Source organism: Amphimedon queenslandica, unplaced genomic scaffold (genome assembly GCF_000090795.2).
Source record: "Amphimedon queenslandica unplaced genomic scaffold, v1.1 AMPQUscaffold_13507, whole genome shotgun sequence".
Taxonomy (NCBI): domain Eukaryota; kingdom Metazoa; phylum Porifera; class Demospongiae; order Haplosclerida; family Niphatidae; genus Amphimedon; species Amphimedon queenslandica.
This window is the reverse complement of record NW_003546257.1, coordinates 96,824-121,225: the sequence shown is the minus strand read 5'-3', so window position 1 is coordinate 121,225 and position 24,402 is coordinate 96,824. Positions and strand designations below refer to the sequence as shown.

At 35.5% G+C, this 24,402-nt stretch overlaps 1 protein-coding gene across 1 annotated transcript; it reads right to left on the bottom strand.

Moving 5' to 3' along the window:
* Positions 1–54: 54 nt before the first annotated feature.
* LOC100637660 (alanine--tRNA ligase, cytoplasmic-like) lies at positions 55–24,366 on the bottom strand. The gene is made up of 23 exons (XM_020008710.1): positions 24,279–24,366; positions 22,936–23,110; positions 22,318–22,506; positions 20,055–20,200; positions 17,024–17,215; positions 13,368–13,512; positions 9,479–9,624; positions 8,127–8,235; positions 7,240–7,278; positions 6,868–6,976; positions 6,354–6,478; positions 5,479–5,623; positions 4,641–4,807; positions 3,815–3,931; positions 3,478–3,615; positions 3,285–3,425; positions 2,203–2,315; positions 1,143–1,251; positions 955–1,080; positions 779–898; positions 613–708; positions 424–537; positions 55–380 (listed from the first exon to the last, which is right to left on the bottom strand). The coding sequence occupies exons 2-23, from the start codon at positions 23,077–23,079 to the stop codon at positions 210–212; spliced, it is 2,901 nt and encodes a 966-aa protein (XP_019864269.1). The 5' UTR covers positions 23,080–23,110; positions 24,279–24,366; the 3' UTR covers positions 55–209.
* Positions 24,367–24,402: the final 36 nt, after the last annotated feature.

Sequence of the window (24,402 nt, the reverse complement as noted above, 5' to 3'; positions counted from 1 at the left end):
CAGTACTTTAGGAATAATTTAACTTCATAATCATCAGACAGAAATCCACAATTATAAAGTTATGAGCTATTTACCTCATGACAATTTTATTTAACATTTTGGCAATTTGCCCCTAGCAACTTTAAATTATGCACAACAATGATCAAAAAATAATTAGCAAACAAAATCAACAAGTCATGCAAGTCATGTTATTCATAAGACTCCAAAAATCAAAAGAACTTTGTTGCGAACTGTTTAGCAACTTCAACAGCATCTGACAGCTTGCCCACATTAGTTCCAGTGGCCTGAGCAGTATTATCTCTACCGCCTCCCTTACCACCTATGGTAACCGACACAGCCTGGACCCATTCATTGGCCTTCAATCCTTTAGCTATAGCATTCTACAATAAGAAATAATCATAAATCCATAAGAAATTCACTAACTTTAGGTACGTTAGAGAGGCACAGTATTTTATGATTGTCGTGGTCCACACTTAATAGTAATGCTGCAACTGTTGGAGCCAGAGATTTGAATTGCTTCAAAGCATTGTCAAGAGCCTAAGATATGTGCATAAAACACATTAAAAGATTGCGGAAAATAAAAATCAAATAAAACATCTTTTATCTTCTTACCTTTGACAAACCTTCAGCTTCAAATATCTCAACAACAAATGAAGGAGGGCTAGCTTTATCAAACTGACCTATTAGTTCCTGTGCACGCTCTATGCACTAAATAAAAAAAAAAGAAAAAAGAAATGAAATTTTTAAAAAGAGCAAGTCTATATATGGGCACTCCTACTTTTTGAGTTAAAAGCTCTTTGGCAGCTTTGTCGGCTTCATCTGCAGATTTTTTTGCTGTATTGAGTTTTTCTCTCAGCTCGTCTTTTATCCATTGAGATATGACAGCAGAAGAAAGAGCCTTTAAATAAAATTTTTTTAAAAATCAATTTTAAATCCTTTTACTCGTTATCTTACATCTCCTTCCTTTACAATGAGTTTGTTAGCTTCTTTTGGTGCCATGGACTTGGTTGAGAGACCATTCAATACAGTAGAGCAAAGGGCGTCCACTCTCTCTTGGATTACAGCTGCACGCTTGTGAGCCTATTTTGCATGTGTTAATAATATCAGGTAATTCGGAGAGAGAGAGAGAGAGAGAGACAAACCTTTACAGCTTCCATACCAGTCAAAGCAACTATGCGTCTGATCCCTTTAGCAATTGCTTCTTCAGTGACAATAGCAAATGACTGGATATGACCAGATGAGCGAAGATGGCTAATAAAATTTATAAAAAATGTACATGATCTTTGGCCTGTGAAACTTTAAAAATCAGTAAAAAATCTAATCTTGATTGGAATGAGCTCAAACTTTCTACACAACATAGGTTCATGTATATGTATCAGAAAAAATTATAAAAATGAAAAATTCTCTCCCTTTCAATTTTGGCAAAATTTGGCCCAAGACCATGTACTATAGTACAGGGACTTTTGCTCAATTTCGGAGCAATTTTTAAAAATTCATAATAAATTTAATTTTGATTGGAATCAGCTCAAACTTTCTACACAACATAAGAACATGTATATGGATCAGAAAATATTATAAAAGTAGAGAATTCTCTCATTGTCATTTTTGACAAAATTTGGCCAAAATCCCTGTACTATAGTACAGGGACTTTGGCCCAATTTTTGAGTAATTTTAAAAATTCGTAATAAATCTAATTTTGATTAGAATCAGCTCAAACTTTCTACACAGCATAAGAATATGTATATGGATCAGAAAATATTATAAAAATGGAGAATTCTTTCCTTGTCATTTTTGACAAAATTTGGCCAAAATCCCTGTACTATAGTACAGGGACTTTGGCCCAATTTCGGAGCAATTTTAAAAATTCATAAAAAATCTAAATTTGATTGGAATGAGCTCAAACTTTCTACGCAACATAAGAACATGTATACGTATCAGAAAAAATCATAAAAATGAAAAATTCTCTCCCTTTCAATTTTGGCAAAAGTTGGCCCGAGACCATGTACTATAGTACAGGGACTTTGGCTCAATTTTGGAGCAATTTTAAAAATTCATAAAAAATCTAATTTTGATTGGAATGAGCTTAAACTTTCTATGCAACATAAGAACATGTATACACATCAGAAAAAATTATAAAAATGGACAATTCTCTTTTTTCAATTTTGGCCAAATTTGGCCCGAGCCACCCAAGCAGGTACTTACGTTCCACCACAAAATTCAACGGAGTAATTAATAGCCCAAGGACCTGATGGATCTTCCACCAGCTTATCAACCGGTACACCAATACTTAACACACGGACTGGATCAGGATATACCTACAATACATAACAACAAATTAAAATCATGAACCATTTACATGTACTCATTACTGAGATCAATCATTCCTAACACATTACAAAATTACATGCGAACTCTACAATCAATTTAAGTATTTTTAGCCTCGGGCAATAACAACCATCAAACACATTCCAATCACTTATTTCCTTTCTCTCTCTCTTACGTGAGCAGGAAGGAACCAGTGAGGCAAATACATAAAAATTTAAAATTAATTATGTGGAATTGCATCAGAGATAAAGTGCATGCTTTTGTTTCGTCACAAGCATTAAGTATAGTACTAGAAAAGGAAGGGCTGACGAGTATAAATTTTGATATCATTTTATAGTACTGCCCTTGAGAAACTACGTCACTCATTAAGCAAATAGCGTCAATTATACGCCGACACTACCTACATGTACATGTACTTACACCCACATGTACATGATACGCTATTGCTATGTCATTACTATACGATAATAATTATATTACATGGGGGATTTATGCCTATCAATTATACCGATTAATTAGATGCCATATAATATAATGAAAGTCTTATTGGCTAATGTGTCCACCCAGTTACTGAGAACTAATCAAAAAATATGAGGATGTGCATATCCATAACACAATGAGAAAACATATAAGTAATTCCATTAAGAGACAGTTAATTATGGACACAATGAGAGTATGTACCCACATATGTACACCTACACGCATACATGATGTACATGTACATGCAGAATGATACAGGCATGGTATCAAGTTACATTATACATGCAATATCAGGTTACAGTCATTATACACACAATACATGCCATAGGATGTACATGTACATGTAGAATGATACATGCATGGTATCAAGTTACATTATACATGCAATATCAGGTTACAGTCATTATACACAATACATGCCATAGGATGTACATGTACATGTAGATATAGTATAAGGGTATTTTATAGAAATTACTGACTTCGTCAAATACAGCTCGTAGCCCTTGTATCTCTTTAGCAACCGGTAGTGGGGTCTCTTGGGCATAGACAGGGTGACTAGCTTTAATGACTTCCAGAGCAACCTCTTCACATTTCTTTATCTGATCTGTTTTCATAGCACCCTAGAAGCAAAGACAAAATAAAAAATAGCTTACACATTTATATATAATTTACTTTGGCTGAGAAGTCAAATCTAAGTCTGTCAGGTGCAACTAGGGATCCTTTTTGATCGGCTTCTCCGATCACTCGGCGTAACGCAAAATTAAGCACATGAGTACCGGTGTGATTCTTCATAACGTCTGAGCGACGATCCTACATTTTAAATAAAAATAATAATATTACTTTATTGTAAATTAACCTATTATCTTTAAATAGCAAATACATGCACACGTAGTTACTGTTTATTGTAAATTATAACAGAGCTACTTAACAATAATGAATAATGAATAATAATAATAATAATGAATAATAATAATAATAATAATAATAATAATAACAGCATGTAACTCACTCCATCAATTGTCATGTTAACTTTGTCTCCAACTCTAAGTGTGCCTTCGATGGATCCAACATGCAACACATAGCCACCTCTAACTTGAACATCACGAACTATAAACTCTGTCTCTTCCTATAAAAATTAACAAAAAACAATAGAATAAATAAATAAATTAATTAATAACACTTATAAAAATGTAGCTTAAAATATATAAACAGATTACTAAATTTGTATTGATATAAAAGGCAGTTTTACTATTCCTTACTATTACATAAAGCAGGCAAGGATTTATGCAGCATGAAGATGTAAAGTAGTATAAAGTGGTTATTATCAATTAACTTTCACACACAAAGCACAAGAAAGTTTTGATGTCATTCAGTATAGTGATAAACTAGTATGACAAGAGGTGATTACAAGCTATAGAAACTCTTAATTGCTGTGGTCAAACCCCCCACATCCTGTCTCCCCCATAAGTACTATTCCTACCAATTGCTCAAGAATCTGACTACAGCCCTTCACATCTGTTAGTACTACCACGGCAACGGTATCCTAGCAACTGCCAATAACACCTGGCACAGAGAGAGTGCTAATGATGAATAGCCCATTCATTATCAATCAGATACTCACCAGGCACTTAATGGGCTTAAAACAACACCCCCATGCATTAACATACTAAATTAGATCACATACATACATGTAATAATGACATATAGAAGATGAGATGAGGTAAGATCCATTAGTTAAAAGAAGGAGCGAATACATTAGATTCAGTTGACAAGAAGCACATGTAATTATAATGTACATTAAAGGTAATTAAAAGCATTTTACAGCTGTTTCCTACCTCTCCAATCTTTACAATGTATCCTTCGTCATAAATCTGACCGCCTTGCTCTGCATAGAAGCAAGTCTTATCAGTGAGGACTCCGACAACTTGCCCAGAAGAAACCTCATCGACAAACTCCTTATTGTATCGGAGGGCAATGACAGAACCTTCACAAGATTGGAACTCTGAGAGAGAAAGAGGGGGAGAACGAGAACTATGACTTTATTTTTGTGCACGTGCATGTTTATACTTAAATACAGGAAGAGAGGTTAGTTAGTGGGTGTATTTTTAGAGGTCAAACAAACAAATATTCAGCTCAAAGTACCAAATAAAGTAATATCTCCCAAACCTATTTGCTAAACATTTGGGCACTCAAATATGCAAATGATAAAATCCTATAACAGGGGAAAAATCCCAAACCATATAAGAATGGTATATATGCACACTGGCCAGTTACCTAGTGGGACAGGAATTGCATGTACTGTCCACTGTCCACATATTTACGGTCTAGGCGGCTTAATAGCGGAACACATGATGTGATAAAGTACATGTAAGAGACACTGAGTGTAATAGAGGCTCTAGCAGTGTACCTGTATATTGAAATATACATTCATAACGATTGACCAAAATTAGAACTCCCAATTTTGTTCTCAGGAACTGAGAACAATAATAATCATATTTATGATATTTAATTATAAGGGAATTAGGGTCACTTGGAATGAAAATAGATCCCACAATAATTTAACAGGCGCAAGTACTACACGCTGTAATACTGCAACCGCTAAAATATTAACATCCATATAATAGTTATATAGTGCATTGATTATGAATGTACATGCTGCTTGAATTAACTAACTGTAATTCCCAGACTCGTCACTGGAATAATCATATTTAGACGAGTCGTTGGTGGGAGGTACCCCTTTGGATTGAAGGTGACTGATAGCGTGGACATCCAATTGAAGTGACTCATCAATCTCACGGCCTGTACCACGGGCTTTCTCCTAAAAGAGAGAGAGTTAAATTAAAATTGTTTGACATGCTTCAAACTGAATTCTTGCCAGAGAAATTGCATTTTCCATATTATGCATTACATTTCCCTGTTATTCCAGGAATTTTCGTGATAATACTTGCTAATGCAAAACATGATTACCATCTCTTTGTGGTTTTGCTAATTAATGAATGTAGGCATTTTAAATGAAGTATAATAATAGGCACACGCTAATCATCGCAAGAGCTATGAGCTTTGATGAATGAAGTCCTCAGAAATTTGAACTCAAAAATTATGTCATGATTGATGCAATCGTACCCCTCCACTTCCCTGGAATTTATTTCCAAGAAAACCACAGTAAAATATTCTGATATGCAAATAATAGAAGTAAATGCGGACAATGTGAAGCAATTTCCTTTACATTTGAAATGACGTCAAGAACATCAGAGGCAAAGAAAGGGAGAGAGAGAGGAGTAAAAGAGCTATACCTTTCTCATGGTCACCAATCCAATTAAGATGCACTTACGCAATATACAACACACACTATCATAACAGCAAAGAAAATGAAATTAAACATGCGCATCAATGATCTAACCTACATGTACATGCATAATTGCATATGGAGTAGTAATTATAGTAAAATGCAGCAGCTAGTTTACTACAAACTACGAATGAAGTGAAATCAATACTCTTACATTAAATTATAATCGATTCACTATTATTAGCTGTTCTTCTTCTCTTACTTGTGCCATAGCCTTTGCCTTTTCATATCCCTCCATGTCAACTGTTACTTGTCTCTCCTCAGCCATAAGTTGTGTCAGGTCAACGGGGAATCCATAAGTATCATATAATCTCCAGGCAACATCACCTGGAGAGAGGGAGAGAGAGAGGGAGAGAGAGAGGGAGAGAGAGAGGGAGAGAGAGAGGGGGGAAGAGAGAGGGAGGGAGAGAGAGAGAGAGAGAGGGATAAGATAAAACATTAAAGGTGAGGGTTGGCAATAAATGTGACAAAAATAGAATTAAAAAGGTTGTAGCAACAGAAATCCTTCAAAAGCAGAGAACATTATAAAAACAATTTTTAGCATCAGTCCGAGCGATTGCACACAAGCTAGTATGAACAACAAACATTACGTAACAACAACACATTAATATGAAATTAACGATCGATTACTATTGATTAAAAGTTGGAAATATCAATTTAGCTTTTTCAAAGATGGTCATAACTTAAAATGCATTAAATTGAGATCTGCTAATTACCGGGTAAAAGGTTGTTCTCAATCTTGCGAAGTTTCCTCTCAAACATTCTCTTTCCATGAGACAAAGTCTTGAGAAACTGCTTCTCTTCTTCATTAATAGTATCCATTACCTGCAGTAAATTTTTAGAATTACAGCAAGACTCCCTGTAGTAAATTTTTTAAATCAAGACCTCTGTGGTACATTGTACAGAATATTTTCCCAAAAATAGTTCTTTATTTTATTATGTTGTATATAAAGAGTTGAATTAGATTGTTGGCATTAATCATACATGTACATGCATACATGTAAATACCCAGCCATTATTCATTCTTAAATTTATTATTATGAATCACATGGATGTGTCTTAGTGTGCATGTGTATATACTTTAATACCATTTCTGGATCTTTAGTAATCTCAGGAAATGCCTCTCCCTATTATTTTGACAAAAACAAAAACAAAAGTAAAACAATCAAATCAATAAATGCCATCAGTATAGACAAGAATTTGTAGATGCATGACAAACTATTGTTACTAAAGGAATTTGAATACATATAAGAGAGTATGTACACATCCAGTTAAACATTAATCATTACTTATTCCATTAAATCCATAAACGATTTAAACGCCATACAATTAGAGGCTTGATAATAAATTGAACAATGACACTTGTACATTGCAGACTGTAGAGCTTTAATTTAATATGTACACGTGCGCTGGGATCCATTATATGCCCAGGGTATGTCTATACCTGACAATACTTGTGGAAGAATTCATACCATGTAGACACAACAAATGATCAGTTAGGAAACCATAGAGTACAATACATGCACACACAATGGGCACAGTCTACAATCTAGTGGAAGGATTATACAGGATTCCAGCACATAGTAATCATACTGGACCACACATACCTCTCTCAATTATTGTGATTCACACTACCACTGCATTAAGCAGGTGGACATTTAAATGCGCCGATACATGCACATAATAAACAAACAAGCTCAGACATTGGATGCAATTCAGATGGAGGAGGATGGAGTGGCTAGTGTTACCATTCTTAGGATCAAATCTCTGACAAATATTCAAGTAACTGGCTTGGGTTACATTTCTGCACTTAATACTCTCATTGCAAACTCTTAGCTGAATAGACTTGTACCGATTCAGCACATACTACAATTACAATTGATATACTTACAATGTGTATTAAACATAGTGTGTATGTGTGTATTAATGAAGTATATACGCATGCGTGTGCGTCTGTATGAAGTTACTGGCTTACCAATACGTCTAAAACTGTAGGAACAAGTGATGCAAATGTCCCAGGCTTGGCATTCAATTTTTCTGTTATGTACCGCACACCTCTTCGTAATATACGTCGCAACACGTAACTATAATAATAAAGAGAGAGAGGGGGTGTGAAAGAAAGGCTATAGTTCATAATCCAAGATGGTAGCAACTGTTAATAAGAGAAGATGATAAAATGGAGAGGAGGGCATGTATATAATATGATATCAAATGCTGCAAGTATTGATTGCTACCTCCCACCTCAAGTGGGAGAAGAAAACAACATCTGTAGACTGAATATCCTTATCTTTAACATAATAACAAACACATCAACCCAGTGAAAAGATTGTATTTAGAACGTCATCTTCTCTCCCACTCTACCCCCCTTTCATGTTTTAGCAAACACCAATTATTAATCCTCATGCACTCTCTCCTAATGGCAATGATCACACGCACACACGGTATTGCATGCGTGTACATATTGCACGTACAATGCATTCATCACTCTCCCTTTACTTCCTCCTTACAGTCATTATGTGATCATACATGTACATGACAGTGCAAAATGATGTGCCAGTTGCCATAAAAAATGTGCAGATGTAATAGTATTTGTTTAGAGTGTATACACACCAAGTAATAGGACGTAACACTCATAAGACTATCAGTGGACACATTGATATCAAACATTGATAACGATCTTCTTCCTAACGATAATCGCTCAGGGAAGCCTCAAATGGCAAGGACTCGGGTACATCTGGTAGACCAACTAATCATTGCTTCCTATTCTTGTCAGCAATAAGGAAGGCACTTAGTGAATAATCAAAATAAAATTAGACAATTGACACTTTGTGGAGACAACTGATTCAATTGCTGTACATCATGAACATTGAATAACTTTCTTCTTTCTTTGTATTAGGGCAAGGGATATAGTGTGAAATGAATACTTAAAAGCATTTCTAAAATCTAACAGTTGCTGGAGATACCAAATACCCACTTCAAAAATCCACCCAACAGAATCCTTTGCTAAAAACTGTTACATCAAGTATAGGATTACAAGTGGATACACTATCAGAAGCAGCTGTATAGCAACAGGACAGTTGTGCCATACTATAGGAACAACAACTGCTATAGAGGAAACCAAAATACCATGAGGTAAGAGACAAGTGCTGCATATGCTATAATTAATGTATAGCCACATCAGAGTTGACTGGAGAGTCAAAATGACATCATCACCAATTACCACTGCATTAAACCATTAAGTATTGTACTATATAATAAAAAGGCTCTAGTATTGGGAAATATAAAGGAATTACTACACTATTTATATTGTTAGCATGATTAACTCACCCTCTACCAGTTGCGTCTGGTTTGCCTCCATCAGATATCGCTATTGTTAGCGTACGAATGTGATCAGCAACTACTCTGTATGCCATATCAACACCATCAACATCTTCAGCTCCAATCTTTCCAGTATAACTCCTTGAGCCTGTTTTCTATGAAAAAAGATGACCCACCATAAATGCTATGTATTTTATTATGAACAAACGTGTATTGGTGCAAGTATCGTGCACAAAGTCTATACTGTTGTAGCTGTATTACACTATTGACCAATAATGTGGTATAATCATACAAAAAATATATTAAAAGCTCCAGGACTATAACTACGTATATAGTGCATGTGGTGGAGACTGTAATAACTTGTGGCGGAGGATCTACACACGTACACATGCACACAATGAAGTGCAATGTGCACACTACGCATTAGAAACCTTCCAACCAGACCACAAGTAAATGGAATACTATACATACATGTATATGCACACATGAATATATAGATACACATGTAGATGTACTTGCACGCATGTATATATTAAAAATACATATTTTAAGATTGTTAATGTCAATTGGGGAATATAATTATTATGGAGCAATATGGGACATATCAGTGTATACACATGTACATGTACACGCATGTATGACTGGTTTGTTTTCACTGTTAAGAGATATTAGCAAAGAGAGGGAGTACAGTGTAGAGGTGAGAAGGTTATATAACTGAAAGTACATCCTTTTAACAATATGCAAGATCTATACAGTGACAGAGTCGTTCCTGTTGAGTCATTCATAAACATGTACTTTCTATAATAAATGACGCTGCGCCTTAATTGCAATTCAAATGAAGCCACCATGTCACATCAATTTATCACGTAGCCCTGCTTGTATGTTTATACATATGCTAAGTTACTAGCATTTATGGGACTTTGAAAGGAAGTATACACAAGATTAACATTAAATCAGAAATACACGTCAGGTTAGCATTAAACCATAACTTAAATACTTGCTTATATATATACACACACTGCAGACCAATACTCTACTGCCACAGAAACTATACTGTACGTACTAAAACAAGGACTAATCTTTCAAATACCAATTAGCGCAAAGGCATTATACGTATTTATATCATATTTACATTCAAAAAATTCCACAGGAACAAAGGTATTGTATCACATAATAAAAACTATGCCCTCGTCTGAGTGTACGTGACCTGCTCTCTTAGCGACAGCTGCCAGGTAATTTGGGCGGAACAATCACTATTTCTGATTCTGTTTAAAAACAATCATCGCTTACTGACCAATTCTAGAGGCCAGTATGTGTATAACTGCCAATACACACATAAACACATTATTATAACAAGTACTTAGCATCATAATTGATTGTGGAGATAGTAAACATGATAATTGTATAATGGGGTATCACTACTATGATAGTAGAAGCAGCCATCTGGATCCTGGAATACTACATTGCAATGATAATGATGCAGCACTAACAATCCAAGCCGTCAAACAGGCGACACTCTTTGTGATATACTGTAGCCATTCACCTGTACTAGTGGTGGCATTATAGCATGCATTAGAAAACCCATGCAGTTAAGATACATGTACTTAAGTAGTTAGTTAAGCAAAAAAGATTATTTATTATTATTATAAGGACAAGGTTGGAGACTGCATAGTAACATATAAAGCTATACAAGTAGGATACTTGTTATAGAGAAGAGACTTCCCTTCACAAAATGTGTCATAAACCAGACAAAGCAAACAGAGATTAGAGCAAGGAAGAATAAATCAAGTAATTTAATAATTACATGAAACTTCCCGATTGTAATCAAAACACAAGCATACATCACCGGTAATCATGGAAACCATCATGAATTTGAGAGGGAGAGGGAGAGGGAGAGAGAGGGGGCACAATCTTCTAATAGAAAATAGAAGAAAAGGAAGAATATACATGTACATGTACATGAAAGAAACTGTAGAAATCAAGAGAGAGAGAGACAGAGTGACAGATCAAACTTGCCCACAAAAGCCCAAAGAGGCTTCATTAAACCCACGAATGATAACTTTATTAACTTAGGATATCACAGCCTCACAAAATCATTCAGTAACCACGGAGATGCTAGAGGCTGACATGGCAACTAATGTCCTGCAGAGAGTGCACCCAATATAGTAAGTACATACACTAAATGCATGGGAGTAGTGCCCACACAAAACCCACAGACCTACATATCATGTTACAATACGGGCACATGATAATGACTTCACGTGAAGAGACTCTCACACACATACACATCAGGTGCATATACATGTACTACTAAGGCTACAAAATGTGGTATACAATAATGCAGATCTATATAAGTAATGGCATAATGACATTATCATTATTATAGGCTGTAGCCTTCGGTATAGAGAGACACCTTGCTGCCATGCATATTAGATTAGGGGCCATAATACATTAGGGGGAGACGGAAATAATCCCTTTTACTCATGCATTCACTCTATTACTAAATCTGCAGTATAATCTCATTATCATTGCACACTAAATACATTCATAAGCATTAATTATGGGCACTTTCAATGCTGATGAAGCAACTAGATTGTTCCCAATATCATATTCTACTGTAATACAATTAGTTTTGCACAATATTCTCTTGAGTAGCAAGTAAGGCATTCCCCTAACTCACTTTCCATCCTAATTACTATCGTCATCATTGTTATTATTAGCGTATTGGAACCTTTAGATACTTTGAATACGTATAACATATACTCCATTAGGTACGTTATCTTGAAATCATTATAATGCATTTATGCGTAGTTAATAGCGAAGTGATAAAATCTGACCAGCAAATGCTTCTTTTATTGATTTGTAATTGCTTCACAACACATCTCCATTAAAACTTCCCAGAGTTTAAATAAACTTGTAAATGCACGCCTCAACCACATATGATCATACTTGGAAGAGCATGATTCCTAATAGCTCTAAACCGCATGCTCCATGAGCTGACAATTAAGTACGACAATAATAGTCACTATTATATACGCATGTATATGGCTTTTGGAGTAACTTTTAAAAATTTGTAAAAAATCCAGTTTTGATTAGAATCTGCTCAAACTTGCTACACAACATGACAATATGTATATGTATTAGAAAAAATTATAAAAATGAAAAATTCTCTCTTTTTTTATTTTTGACGAAATTTAACCAAAGACCCTGTACTATAGTACAGGGATTTTGGTTAAATTCTTGAGCAATATTTAAAGTTAGAAATTAGCTAAAAAATTTTGCACGATAATATGTATCAAAAAATATAAAAATAGAACATTCTCCTAGCTGTACTATGATGTTTTGTGTACTGGGCAACATGCCAATTCCTGTGGGAAACGCTGAGCAAAAGGAGAGTTATTCAAATACACGGTATGCACATTGTACATGTATATTGATATAACAAAATAATTTGTTATATCAATTGTATCCTTAGAATTCATTGTTGAATTCTTTGCAAATATTCTTCGTGGGACACAATTATGGTATTGTGCCCACAAACGCTAACATTTCAAACGTTTGTTTGCAGGGGTGTGGTTTTGTATGCATTCATTAATTAGACACGCCTACAAAATGGAGGAATTGGCTACGCTCTATGAAAAACAAAAGCCTCACAAAATTAAAAACCGTTCACGAAGCTACACGTGACTATAAAAGGAGATATTTGGAAGATACAAGTATTATACATACATGTACATGTAGCTACAGCGTATACTAAAATAAGAACTTGTAACATTATAGTTATTAGATAATAGAATAATTGAATTTGAGACAGAAGATATATCATGCAGTAGTGATATAGGGGCTAATCTAAAAATAGCAACGTATTATTGATTACAGGTGCTGTATGTATACTCACTGCTTCTATGGCATCAAAGATAGGAAGGAAGAGGTCAGTGTCATAGTTGGAGAACTTTCCCTGGACTACTGAGACTATCCTTTCAAGGCCCAGACCAGTATCAACATTGTTTTTTGGTAGTGGCTTAATGCTCCCATCAGACTCTCTGCAAATAGAAAAAAAAATAACACTCATAATGGACACCAGCAACAAAAAATCATAATAACAGCACCAAAAATAATTAAAGCAATTTATCGTCATATAATATTATTTAAACGATACGCGCATCTATTATAAAATAATCATTAGTGCCTCGAAATTTAGAGTACTACCAAACAACACGAAGGCACGATTGCAATCCTTTGCAGTATTAAATCATAAGTTGATTAGCCACTTATAACCATGCAACCACTATGCTATGCATCAACAACAGCAGTCCATAGTGTTATTTGCAATCAGGAATAACGATGAGAATTAAACACACACGAGCAGCAATGGTGTTTACAATAACACACAGAGAGCGAATATTTGCATGTACTGTGCATGCATGAATGTACACACATAAAAGAGTACGTATTTATATATATGCAGCTGGTAAGGGTATCCATGAGCGTTCACCCTGGAGTGAAAACACGTGTGAAGGGTAATGTCACATTACAAGACATTAAACATCTGTCACAAGTATTGCAACACTTTAAGATATGCAAAAATCACTTACTATGAAAAATCATAATTATGCATACTAGCTCTTATAAAAAAATTGAGTTTGAAATTAATGCTACACATACATGTACTTGTGTGTATAAGTATCCAAATGATCTATGCAACAATGCGTGTTATAGGGAAAGCTTACTCTCTCTTCCCTTCTCATTACCAAGGTAAAAACCAATTAGCAAAGAATCAAATCATAACAGATTAAGTAGTTAGTGGCAGGGCTATACAGTCTGACATCATGCACAGTTGCACACTCTGTTCCTATTTGGTGGGCTTCAGTATAGACTACTCATCCAAACATGAACTATATTCGAGAGTATAAGGTAAGTATGGTAATTCTATGGTGAGGAATGAAGGGAGAAAGAGGATGCCAGTAGAGATGAGTAATGACATAAATCATTTATAAGTAATTCATTAAGTAAGAGAGAGAGAGAGAGAGAGAGAGAGACAGAGAGACAGAGACAGAGAGAGAGAGACAGAGAGACAGAGAGAGACAGAGAGAGACAGAGAGACAGAGAGAGAGAGAGAGAGAGAGAGAGAGAGAGAGACAGAGAGACAGAGAGAGAGAGACAGAGAGAGAGAGAGACAGAGAGAGACAGAGAGACAGAGAGAGAGAGAAGACAGTGCAATATACAGGAGGGACTAGCAGCAATTGAAAAGTACCTCAACAGTAATACATTGAAAAAGTACCACTAAATACATGCAAGGGTACATAATATTATGTACCCTTGATACATGCATGAAAAAGTAACTCTATATTAATATATTAGTAGTCTCTGCTCTAAACAATAGACCTACAGACAATCTTCACATACCTACACACTTGATAGTATATTATCTGCCATTACATGAAAAAGAGTGCTAGGATAACTTTTCAAGGCAAGAGATACCCATATTGGATTCCATGTTGACATATTGTGCTACACATGCTTGCAGACAAGCAAAGAATGGAGAATGCTGGATAAAGTCTAAAAAGCAGCTCAAGCAATATAGAAAATGCAATAATATAATTATGACCATCATGCGTGCAGATATTACAAGCCTATAAAAGCCCCCTTCAATGTAAAAGGAATCACATTCCAATGGGATGGCAGTGCAGCTCTCTCTTCTAAAGACAAAGCAGTGCAATAGGAGGCCAGGAAACGATTATCAGTGATAGACACACATCAACACTGGTAATGACCTTCATTACTCTCTATATGCCAATAACTATGCATAAATAGAATACCCTCCAATGCCGGGCAGCGGCTGTTTTCAAGCTACAGCTGCTAGGGCGTGTACACCTTATAAATGATGAGGAATTTTGTTTCATATTTTGACTATGTTTTTACATCCCTTTGCATCTTCCAGTCGACACTCGTAACTGAATAAAGATAACATCGCCTCAGGACACACAGCACAAGGAGAAGAATAGGATTACACATGTCATGAATATAGTCAAAACAAGAAACAGTCTCTAATTAAATAACCAGACTCATTATGACATAGAAATGTTGACAAGACTCCATAAACGATTGTAGAGATACCATATGTTAAAGATGTACAGATTTACAGTCAAATAAGCTTCAATTACTCATCGCCGATCATTGGTGGAGGACTTACCAAGTAACGTGATATGAAAATATTGACTAATGGCATGCAATGTAGTCATACAGAGGAAGGAGGATGCTACTGCTAGGTGAATCACACAGAATATGGAGAGATTAAGAATTTGCGTCTATGTGTACACACTTGACTGAAGTAATGATATAATGGTTTGTGTAGCAAAAGCAGATTAGCTCATTATAGGCTATAGTAAATCATGAGAGGAATACATACATGTATGTATAGTATACATGTACATGTGTCATGAAGAGCATCTCCTTTAGCCTCTTTCATACTTATTGCTACATGCAAAGTCTGTGTGACTTAAATGAGATATGACATGCTATATGTATAACAACAATAATATTATATCAGTGATATGAAATATTTCGCAGTATTACTAATCCTCTAGCAGGCCAGAGACTATTGTGGTTTCTGTTAGAATAAGAATTACCGGGAGGAGCTGGGGAAAATTTGTCAACTAATAATGCTCATGCCCCCTTGATTACCGCAATCCTCTAAAATTAAGCAACCCGCACACACACACATCATGTATTGTCTGATTACTTGAGGCACAATAAACAGAAGAGGAGTGAAATGAAGTGAAGAATAATAAACTGTAACAAAATACAGAGAGTGCGTGGATAAACTATGCATTAGCTCACTGCCTCTAGTAAAACACAGCAAACAAGGAGAGAGAAAAACAAGAGCCACTTTATCAGGAAGTAGTCTGCCCTTCGTGCATATATGGCATTCAAAAACATGCTTTTATTTTCATAAAACAAACAGGAGGAGTTTAAACAAAAGTATGCTCTTTACCATGACAATGAGACTCTGATCTCAATGATAATGATTCAATAGTACAAACAAATGAATGACAGAATCACTACTTATTGTTACATGCACATACTTATCATGATGTATTCACTGTTGTTCTTCCTCAAATACATTCCACACAATAAAGATAACAAAGAGAGAGAGAGGGAGCATTATTTTTGTATAATAGTGCGAATATAATTTAGATATTTCTACTACATTCGCTTCAGGCTACCTGGCAATTAGACTACATCGCAGTCATTGTTCACACACCCACGATCATTATTCCCATGGCTACAGTACAGCTATAATAAATATGACCGCATTAGTTGGCAATGAAGAGGAGGAAGAGAGCGTAGTTTGGATGACTGTCCCATTCCCCCACATTACCAAATAATTTGATGTAATCAGATACATGGCTCCGTAGCATTATAAGATAATGCAAGGATTCCAACAATAATCATAAACCATACAAACATCTATAAAAATAATTTGTATCTATAATAATTAACATATACAGATGTTGTTTTGTGCATATTGATGGTAGAGGGGGGGGCACTCACTTGTTGAACTGCATGAACACAACATTCCAGAGTTCAAGCACGTTAGGGTCGTCCATGTTCACGCGATCAGCGACAAACCTTCCTCCGATACGATCATAGTGTATCTCAGAGCAAGGGCCACACGGCCCCACCTCTCCCATTTCCCAGAAATTGTCTTTGACGGAGAATGGGAGGACCCGCTCCGGTGGCAATCTAAAAAAATTAAAATGGAGTTTTATTTTTAGCAAAATTGACAATATACATGCATATTGTATCAAAATTGGATTTTTGACAAATTTTTAAAGTTGCTTAAAAAATTGGGCCAAAGTCCCTGTCCCGGGTCGATTTTGCCAAAGATGAAAAGAAGGGAATTCTCCATTTTTATATTTTTCCTGATGCATGTACATGTACTTATGTTGCATAGAAACTTTGAACAGATTTCAATCAAAAATGGATTTTTTAAATAAATTTTTAAAGTTGCCATACTAATAGTGTTGCAAGCTCATAAAGCATGCTTCTAAGCTCACTTAGAATGCTTTGTGGGGAAACCCTGTACCATTGAGGTATTAACACTTCTTTTTGAAATTGATGGATAAAGCATATCACCTTAATGTAGCAAGCTGTACACAACAACGCAATTTCATTAGAAGAGGAAAATAACAAGCGATAATTAATATAATAATTGATAAACATGTACATGTACGAACACTAATGCAAAATAAATAGCTGAGATTCACATGTAATCTAATAGTAATCAGTTTTACTGGCTGCATACATACATAACATACACACATAAGCAAAAGAATTCACACAATGAATTCACACAATGTACATACATGTACACACAACTTACACAATACATGTACATACAATCATGTCACATTACATTAGGCTTAAGGAGTGAAACAAAGACATCAAGAGCTTAAGGCACTAATTGAGTTTAGGTGTAACTGCTTTGTATATACACACACACATAACTAATAGGCTAGTATTACTACTACCACTGACTATTAAGAGTAGCTTAATTGATATAATGTATACTGTGTATAGCATAGAAATGAAAGCATGTTTGGAGCGTGTGCAGCATGCCCACTATGCAGCATACACAGGCAGGAATGATCTAAGTTGTTTATGCAGAACTAAATTATGTGCAAACACGAAGCATTCCAGAACACATAAACATACAAGCATAGATACATCAGGCAGTAGCCTCAAGCTTGAGGACTGATTGGTCTTGTGTGAATGAGTTAGGGAGAAGCCATGTGTTAATGGGGCTCTGACTGTCAATACTAGATTAACGCTATGGAGTAATTAAATATTTAGCAATTGACACCCAAAGTAATAAATTAATATCAAAATCACTTCTTGTAGGCTCTTTAATAGCTACTATAAGGCAGGGCTTGTTCAGGGTGTCCTACAAATGGCCAGGAGCAAGAAAACCTTGCAGTTGCCACTAAAACTCAATCCCAGAGCTAGCAAAAAACAAACAAAATAATCCAATTACAAACAAACTCAATTATAAAGTGAACCCTCTGCGTCATGCGCTTAGCCTGTGACCAACACAAAGAAATAGGTACATAGAGCCAGTGCCCATGGTTCTATTATAAAGGAGACAGTCTGCCCTCTCAAGTGGGAACATCAAAAAGACTTAGTTTGTTGGTTCCCGTCCTTTATGAGGCAGTAGTACAAAAGGGCCACTGGCATGTAGCTACCATAGAGATGCTGTTTACCTCAGTACTTTGAAACTAATTACAGCTGCAAACCAAATGTAAAACAGTATATGCATAATACAGTGCTATGTACTAACATGCTATTTTAAAATATTGGACCTTAATTAAATATCAGTCGTACAAGCAGGTGGAGAGTCCACGGGTACACTTAGTACTTACATACGCTAGAATGGACAAAATAAGCCAAGCAATCAAAAACTCGTTACACACCACTAGAAATAACAAATACTAATAATAATAAACATCAAGACATCTTTATACCGTACATGGCCATTACATTACCAATAGGAAACAATTACACTATACACAGCATGTACATGTACATATAAATATACATGTATATGTACATGCAATATGGACATACAGTATTATCAATACTGATATTGCATGTAGAGTAATGCATTACACGTAAGCATTATAATCTTATATGTACTACATATAAAGGGCATTATTGTGTACATTACATAGACTAAGTATTATATTATACAACAATTAAATATGCATGGACTACCACACAGACCAGATGGCACTTCGTAAATTAAATTCTATAAAAGAAGCTATAATAATTGGTTAGCCATTGAGGGATACATGAGAGGATTCACCATCAAGTCATGTGTTCAGTGGAACACAAAGGAACTCCAGAGATGAAGGAGTTGGAGAAAGAGAAAGGGAAAAGTATTATTAAGGAATGAAGAAGAATGTGAGGTTGTATAGAGAGGGAAATGAGATGAACAAAAAAGAGGAACTATATGGTATTATGACATAGTGTACACAAACTACACGTAGAAAATGACATCTACCATCATACAATAAAAACACAAATGCAGCCGTATAGAGTATAGGCTGACGTGAATTAGTATGGAACCAATGACACAGTACTATAAGCTGATTTAGACAGGAAAAAGAGCAAAGTCATCATCCCAGACAAACACACAAACAAAGTGACTTACACAGACACAATCCACTGGGAAACATAAGGAGGAAGAGATAGATAGTGAATGAATCAACACTTTGGAATCATTTCAACTCAAGTATAGTGTTAACATAAATCAAATTAAGGTATGACAACAAAACCCTCCAGGAGAGCCACGAGATGGGAGGGGGAAGATTAACCTCCTTGTGATGTAAGTATATCACATTAAGGGACAAAGAACAAGGACATGTGTCAGGAAAAGAAAACACTGATTAGCTTATGAAGGAACAACAAGAATCCTCAATACAGAGGGAAAACCTTCCCTTCAAAAGATATAATCACATACACAATGTACATGCAAGAATAAACCGAAAAGCATTTATACATGTACGTGCATGCTGATGCTCACCCCGTGTTAAGCCATATCTCTTTGCATTCGTCATCTGCCGGAAGCTTTAGCTTTTCGTCTCCACCAAAGTATGTCACGTAGAGCCTGTCTTTAGGTAACTTCAAAGACTCCGTGAGGAAAGACCAAGCCATCTTTATAGCTTCTTCCTAAAAGAGAATTTGAGGGAGAGGGAAAGAGGCATGAAATAAATTTTGATATAAAATAAATTAGAATTTTGACAGTGCATGACACTAAAATCAGGCATGCACGTACTGGAATATTTCAAAATGAAAAACAGACACACAGAGACACAATGGATTAAAGATGTAGGAGCATTAGGGTGACGAGATCATGTAACTCACAAAAACAAACAGAGTCTAGCGAAGCACTTCAATCAATGGATCCCACACAAAGAGGAATTGAATAATAATAATAATGATAATAATAAAGAAATTTAAAAACAAAATATCGCGTGAATTCACAAAGATTTGCAGTTTTGCATACACAAGTGAACATATTTGCTACAATCACACACACACACACACACACACACACACACACACACACACACACACACACACACACACACACACACACACACACACACACACACACACACACACACACACACACACACACACACACACACTTGAATTATAAAGGTACCAGTATACTATAGACATGTGAATGCTGGAATTGTAGATTAATGTACATACATGCATATAAAGCCTGCCATTAAGAAACTGAATGTAAATCTACACATAGAGCATAGGGTATAATACTGGAACCATAGCTGTGTGAGAGAAAAGCTATCTCTAGGCTAGAAGTATGTCTCCTTGTTTACAGCTACAGTTACCAATCAAGCCATCATGCTCAGGTGCTTAGCAACAGTAATGCAATTAGTGAAAGAAATGAAACAAACATATGACTATATTTGTAGAAAAAACTTAATACTCGCATCACATTAACAGCATAACATTATCATGAGGAGGCATATACATGCAGTAATATGTAATATAGCCTTAAAACAAGTGCCAGCTTAATAGGCACAAATACAGTATACTTAAGGCATGCAAATGCAGTAAAATATGATACGGCGTATGTGGGCATATAGGAAGGAAGGCAGAGCTCCTACAGATAGTGTTGTCTGTATCAAGTGATACTTCGAATAACTAATGGAGGAGGAGAGTTTGGTAATATTGCTCTAAAAGGAGGTCTCCTCCACTTAATATCAAATATTAAATTACAAACAATAAACTCTCGGATTGCAAGTGAAACACCAATTAAAACAACTACTGATGGGCTAACGAAACATTGCCTCAGGCCAGAGCCAAGGGGAGGAGTCTATGTAAACACAGACTGTGTTATGCTGTGTTATGCGATGGGCATAATACGATACTACAATAACAATGATTAAATAATAATACTAATAAGAGCCAGGCTGAATAATGCAGTGAAGCAGAAATGGCAAGACTTAGCATTGAGGGAAAGAAAGAGAGAGAGAGAAAACTAAAAAAATAAAAAATAAAAGACACTCAATACATCCTTGACAACACCAAGAGTACTCTTGGTCTATGGGCTACAGTAACTGCCATAGCAACCAATGACCTATCTCTAATAGTGCTAATTGCATGTGTGGTTTCACATTTCCTAGTATATGTAAGTGGAGATCTTCATGTACTAAATATATTCATAAAGACACTGGGTACCAGCTGGTGGTGAGTAAAGCAACCTATCACATTTAAAGTGTGTGGTGAGTAGGAGTGTATTCCTCGCTGATATGGAGAAATAAGCAATCCTAGTGGATTATGTAAGAGACTGTAATAGACTCCAATCGCTAGAATGAAATTAGTAAATTAGACCGTATGAGGACTTATAATTCCCACAGTACTACGTATACTGTAGACATGGATACACCTTAATGATACAAATAAAGTATCGCTCAAAAATCATTATTTATCAAAACACTATATTATGTAACAAGTGATCATCATGCGAATGCTTAGGATAGATACCATTTTGTGCAATTAAAATACCTAGCATAGTATGTTACAGTGGCAATAAACATGTATAGACATACACAATGAGAGAGAGAGAGGAGGTGGGGAGAGGAGAGGAGAGGGGGGAGGAGAGAGAGAGAGAGAGAGAGAGAGAGAGAGAGAGAGAGAGAGAGAGGGGGGTAAGGGTTAGATTAGAAAGATCTTTAAAGATGCAATAGTAAAATTCAATTACTCTGCAAAATTTCGTTTTTTGCAAAATCAAAGCATCAGAAAAACCCACTCACTTTGAAGTAGTCTCCAAAAGACCAGTTCCCCATCATTTCAAAGAAGGTATGGTGGTAGGTATCCTTTCCAACGTCATCAAGATCATTGTGCTTGCCACCTGCACGTATACACTTCTGGGAATTGGCAGCTCGGGACAAAGTAGCAAAGTCCGAAGAAGGATCAACGGTTCCTTGGAAAATGGGCTTGAACTTGAGGGAGGAGGAGGGAATGAGAATAATGATTACAATGATGACAGGTGGCGACAAAATAGAATGAAAATAATTGTAATTATAAGCCATTATACAAACTCTATAAAAATGCCATGCATTAATTTGGAGTAAAGCCACACAAAGCTCCCTCACTCGATCACATTTTATTCACTTGGTGATCATTTAATGGCTAAAAAACTTGCTAATTCCTGGTACACACATTAATACTTTGAGCAACGTCCATGTACTACATTTTTCATATAAAGGGACAAGCAACAGTTTTGCATTATCGTTATTCAATGCTGTTTTACAGACAGTTATTAAATCCATTATGATATAACATTAACTTTATAATTTATAAAGTTATAGTGTCATAGAACACTTTATAGTGTTCTTTATACAAGAAAAGTATGCTAACTATATACTTACCTGGTTCATGCCAGCATTTGTGAATAGTAGTGTTGGGTCATCAACTGGTATGGTAGACGATGAGGGAACAAATGTATGGTCCTTTGATCGGAAAAAGTCGATGAACATTCTACGAATATCTTTAGCCGTTAAAGTGGAATCCATTCTTGAGTGTATGTTTTAAACCGTGGAAACCCTAAAAAATGAAATAACGAGAGGAGGAATGCTGCAGCTGCCACATACAATAAATTAAAAATTAGCAGCAACATTTCGACGAAATGAGTCCAATACAATATAGATAGTACACATATTAATATACATAGATCATTTAAAAGACAAAATGGCAACAAAAGAGGTAGAATAAAATCATAAATAGATTCATTACAAAACATTGTAGTAAAGAAAAGCTATCATTATCATTTAACTCAATTACATTCAAAATATGAGTTGCATGTTGCCTGCAATATGCATACCTTGATATTTTCATTACCTTACAAATTGTGTACAATTTGTGTGAAATTGCAAATTCATTCCTCCAATTTTAATGCAATTAACAGCTTTGGCACAGCTGTTTATAGGGTAGATAATAATGTCACACAATTTGGGGTCATTAACAATTGTCCCGGATTGAATATTTATCATAATAATAATAAAAGACAAACATTGAGGACAAAATAATAATAATTATAATTAATGGTCTGGGACTATCAGTAACACATACCTCCTTCCACCATGATATATGCTCATGGAAAGTACATGTACATGTACTTAAACAAAATAAATAATAATGCTTGACCTGGCTTGATACTAAACATTAGTTATCATTATCCTAATGCATGCACTGCACAGCATGATCTCAAAATGTCCCACATGAACATACACAGAGAGTTCCTAAAAGTTCGTGTTCCAATATATTAGAACAAATGGGAAACCACACAGTCAAAAAATTATGGACAAATTACAATCATTAGTTTTATTAATTAGGTACAAATAATAATTATTAAAAAAAATTCCTTAAATTTGACGTCTAAAGGTTGCAGACTACACAAGCAATTAGTCCCTTCACAATAACCAGACTATATATAATCATGAACAATGAGACAACACTTTAAAGAGAACAATGGCTGCTACTAAGAGTCCTTCTTACTATGTTCCCACTAACTAACAGGACAAAGACTTATCACGTACGTGTGTACAATGACACAGACGCAGAACTATGATGCAATATATCGAGATATCGTGTTACTAAGAGAGAGAGAAGGGAGAAGAATTGGGGAAAGCCGATACAAGATACTAAAATGGTTTAGGGTTTCTCTCTGGGGAGCAAATAATTAAACAGGAAAACCTGTACAGCTTTGACTCACTTTCTTTAAAGTCCTAAATGAACAACAGGAACCCAGTAGAGGTTGCTAACTCAATGGTGGAAACATGTGAATGACATGTCGACACGCCCAAGTAAGCATTCCAGGCGTGGCAATGACTATAAAA

What these genes read in the sequence shown, in the direction of transcription:
- LOC100637660 (XM_020008710.1), bottom strand. Translation starts at nt 23,079, where the DNA reads ATGGATTCCACTTTAACGGCTAAAGATATTCGTAGAATGTTCATCGAC. An exon ending in TGAGAACAACCTTTTACCCG is followed by an intron (nt 6,479 to 6,867) that starts GTAATTAGCAGA and finishes CCCTCTCTCCAG; the next exon opens with GTGATGTTGCCTGGAGATTA. An exon ending in TTAACATGACAATTGATGGA is followed by an intron (nt 3,616 to 3,814) that starts GTGAGTTACATG and finishes TTTAAAATGTAG; the next exon opens with GATCGTCGCTCAGACGTTAT.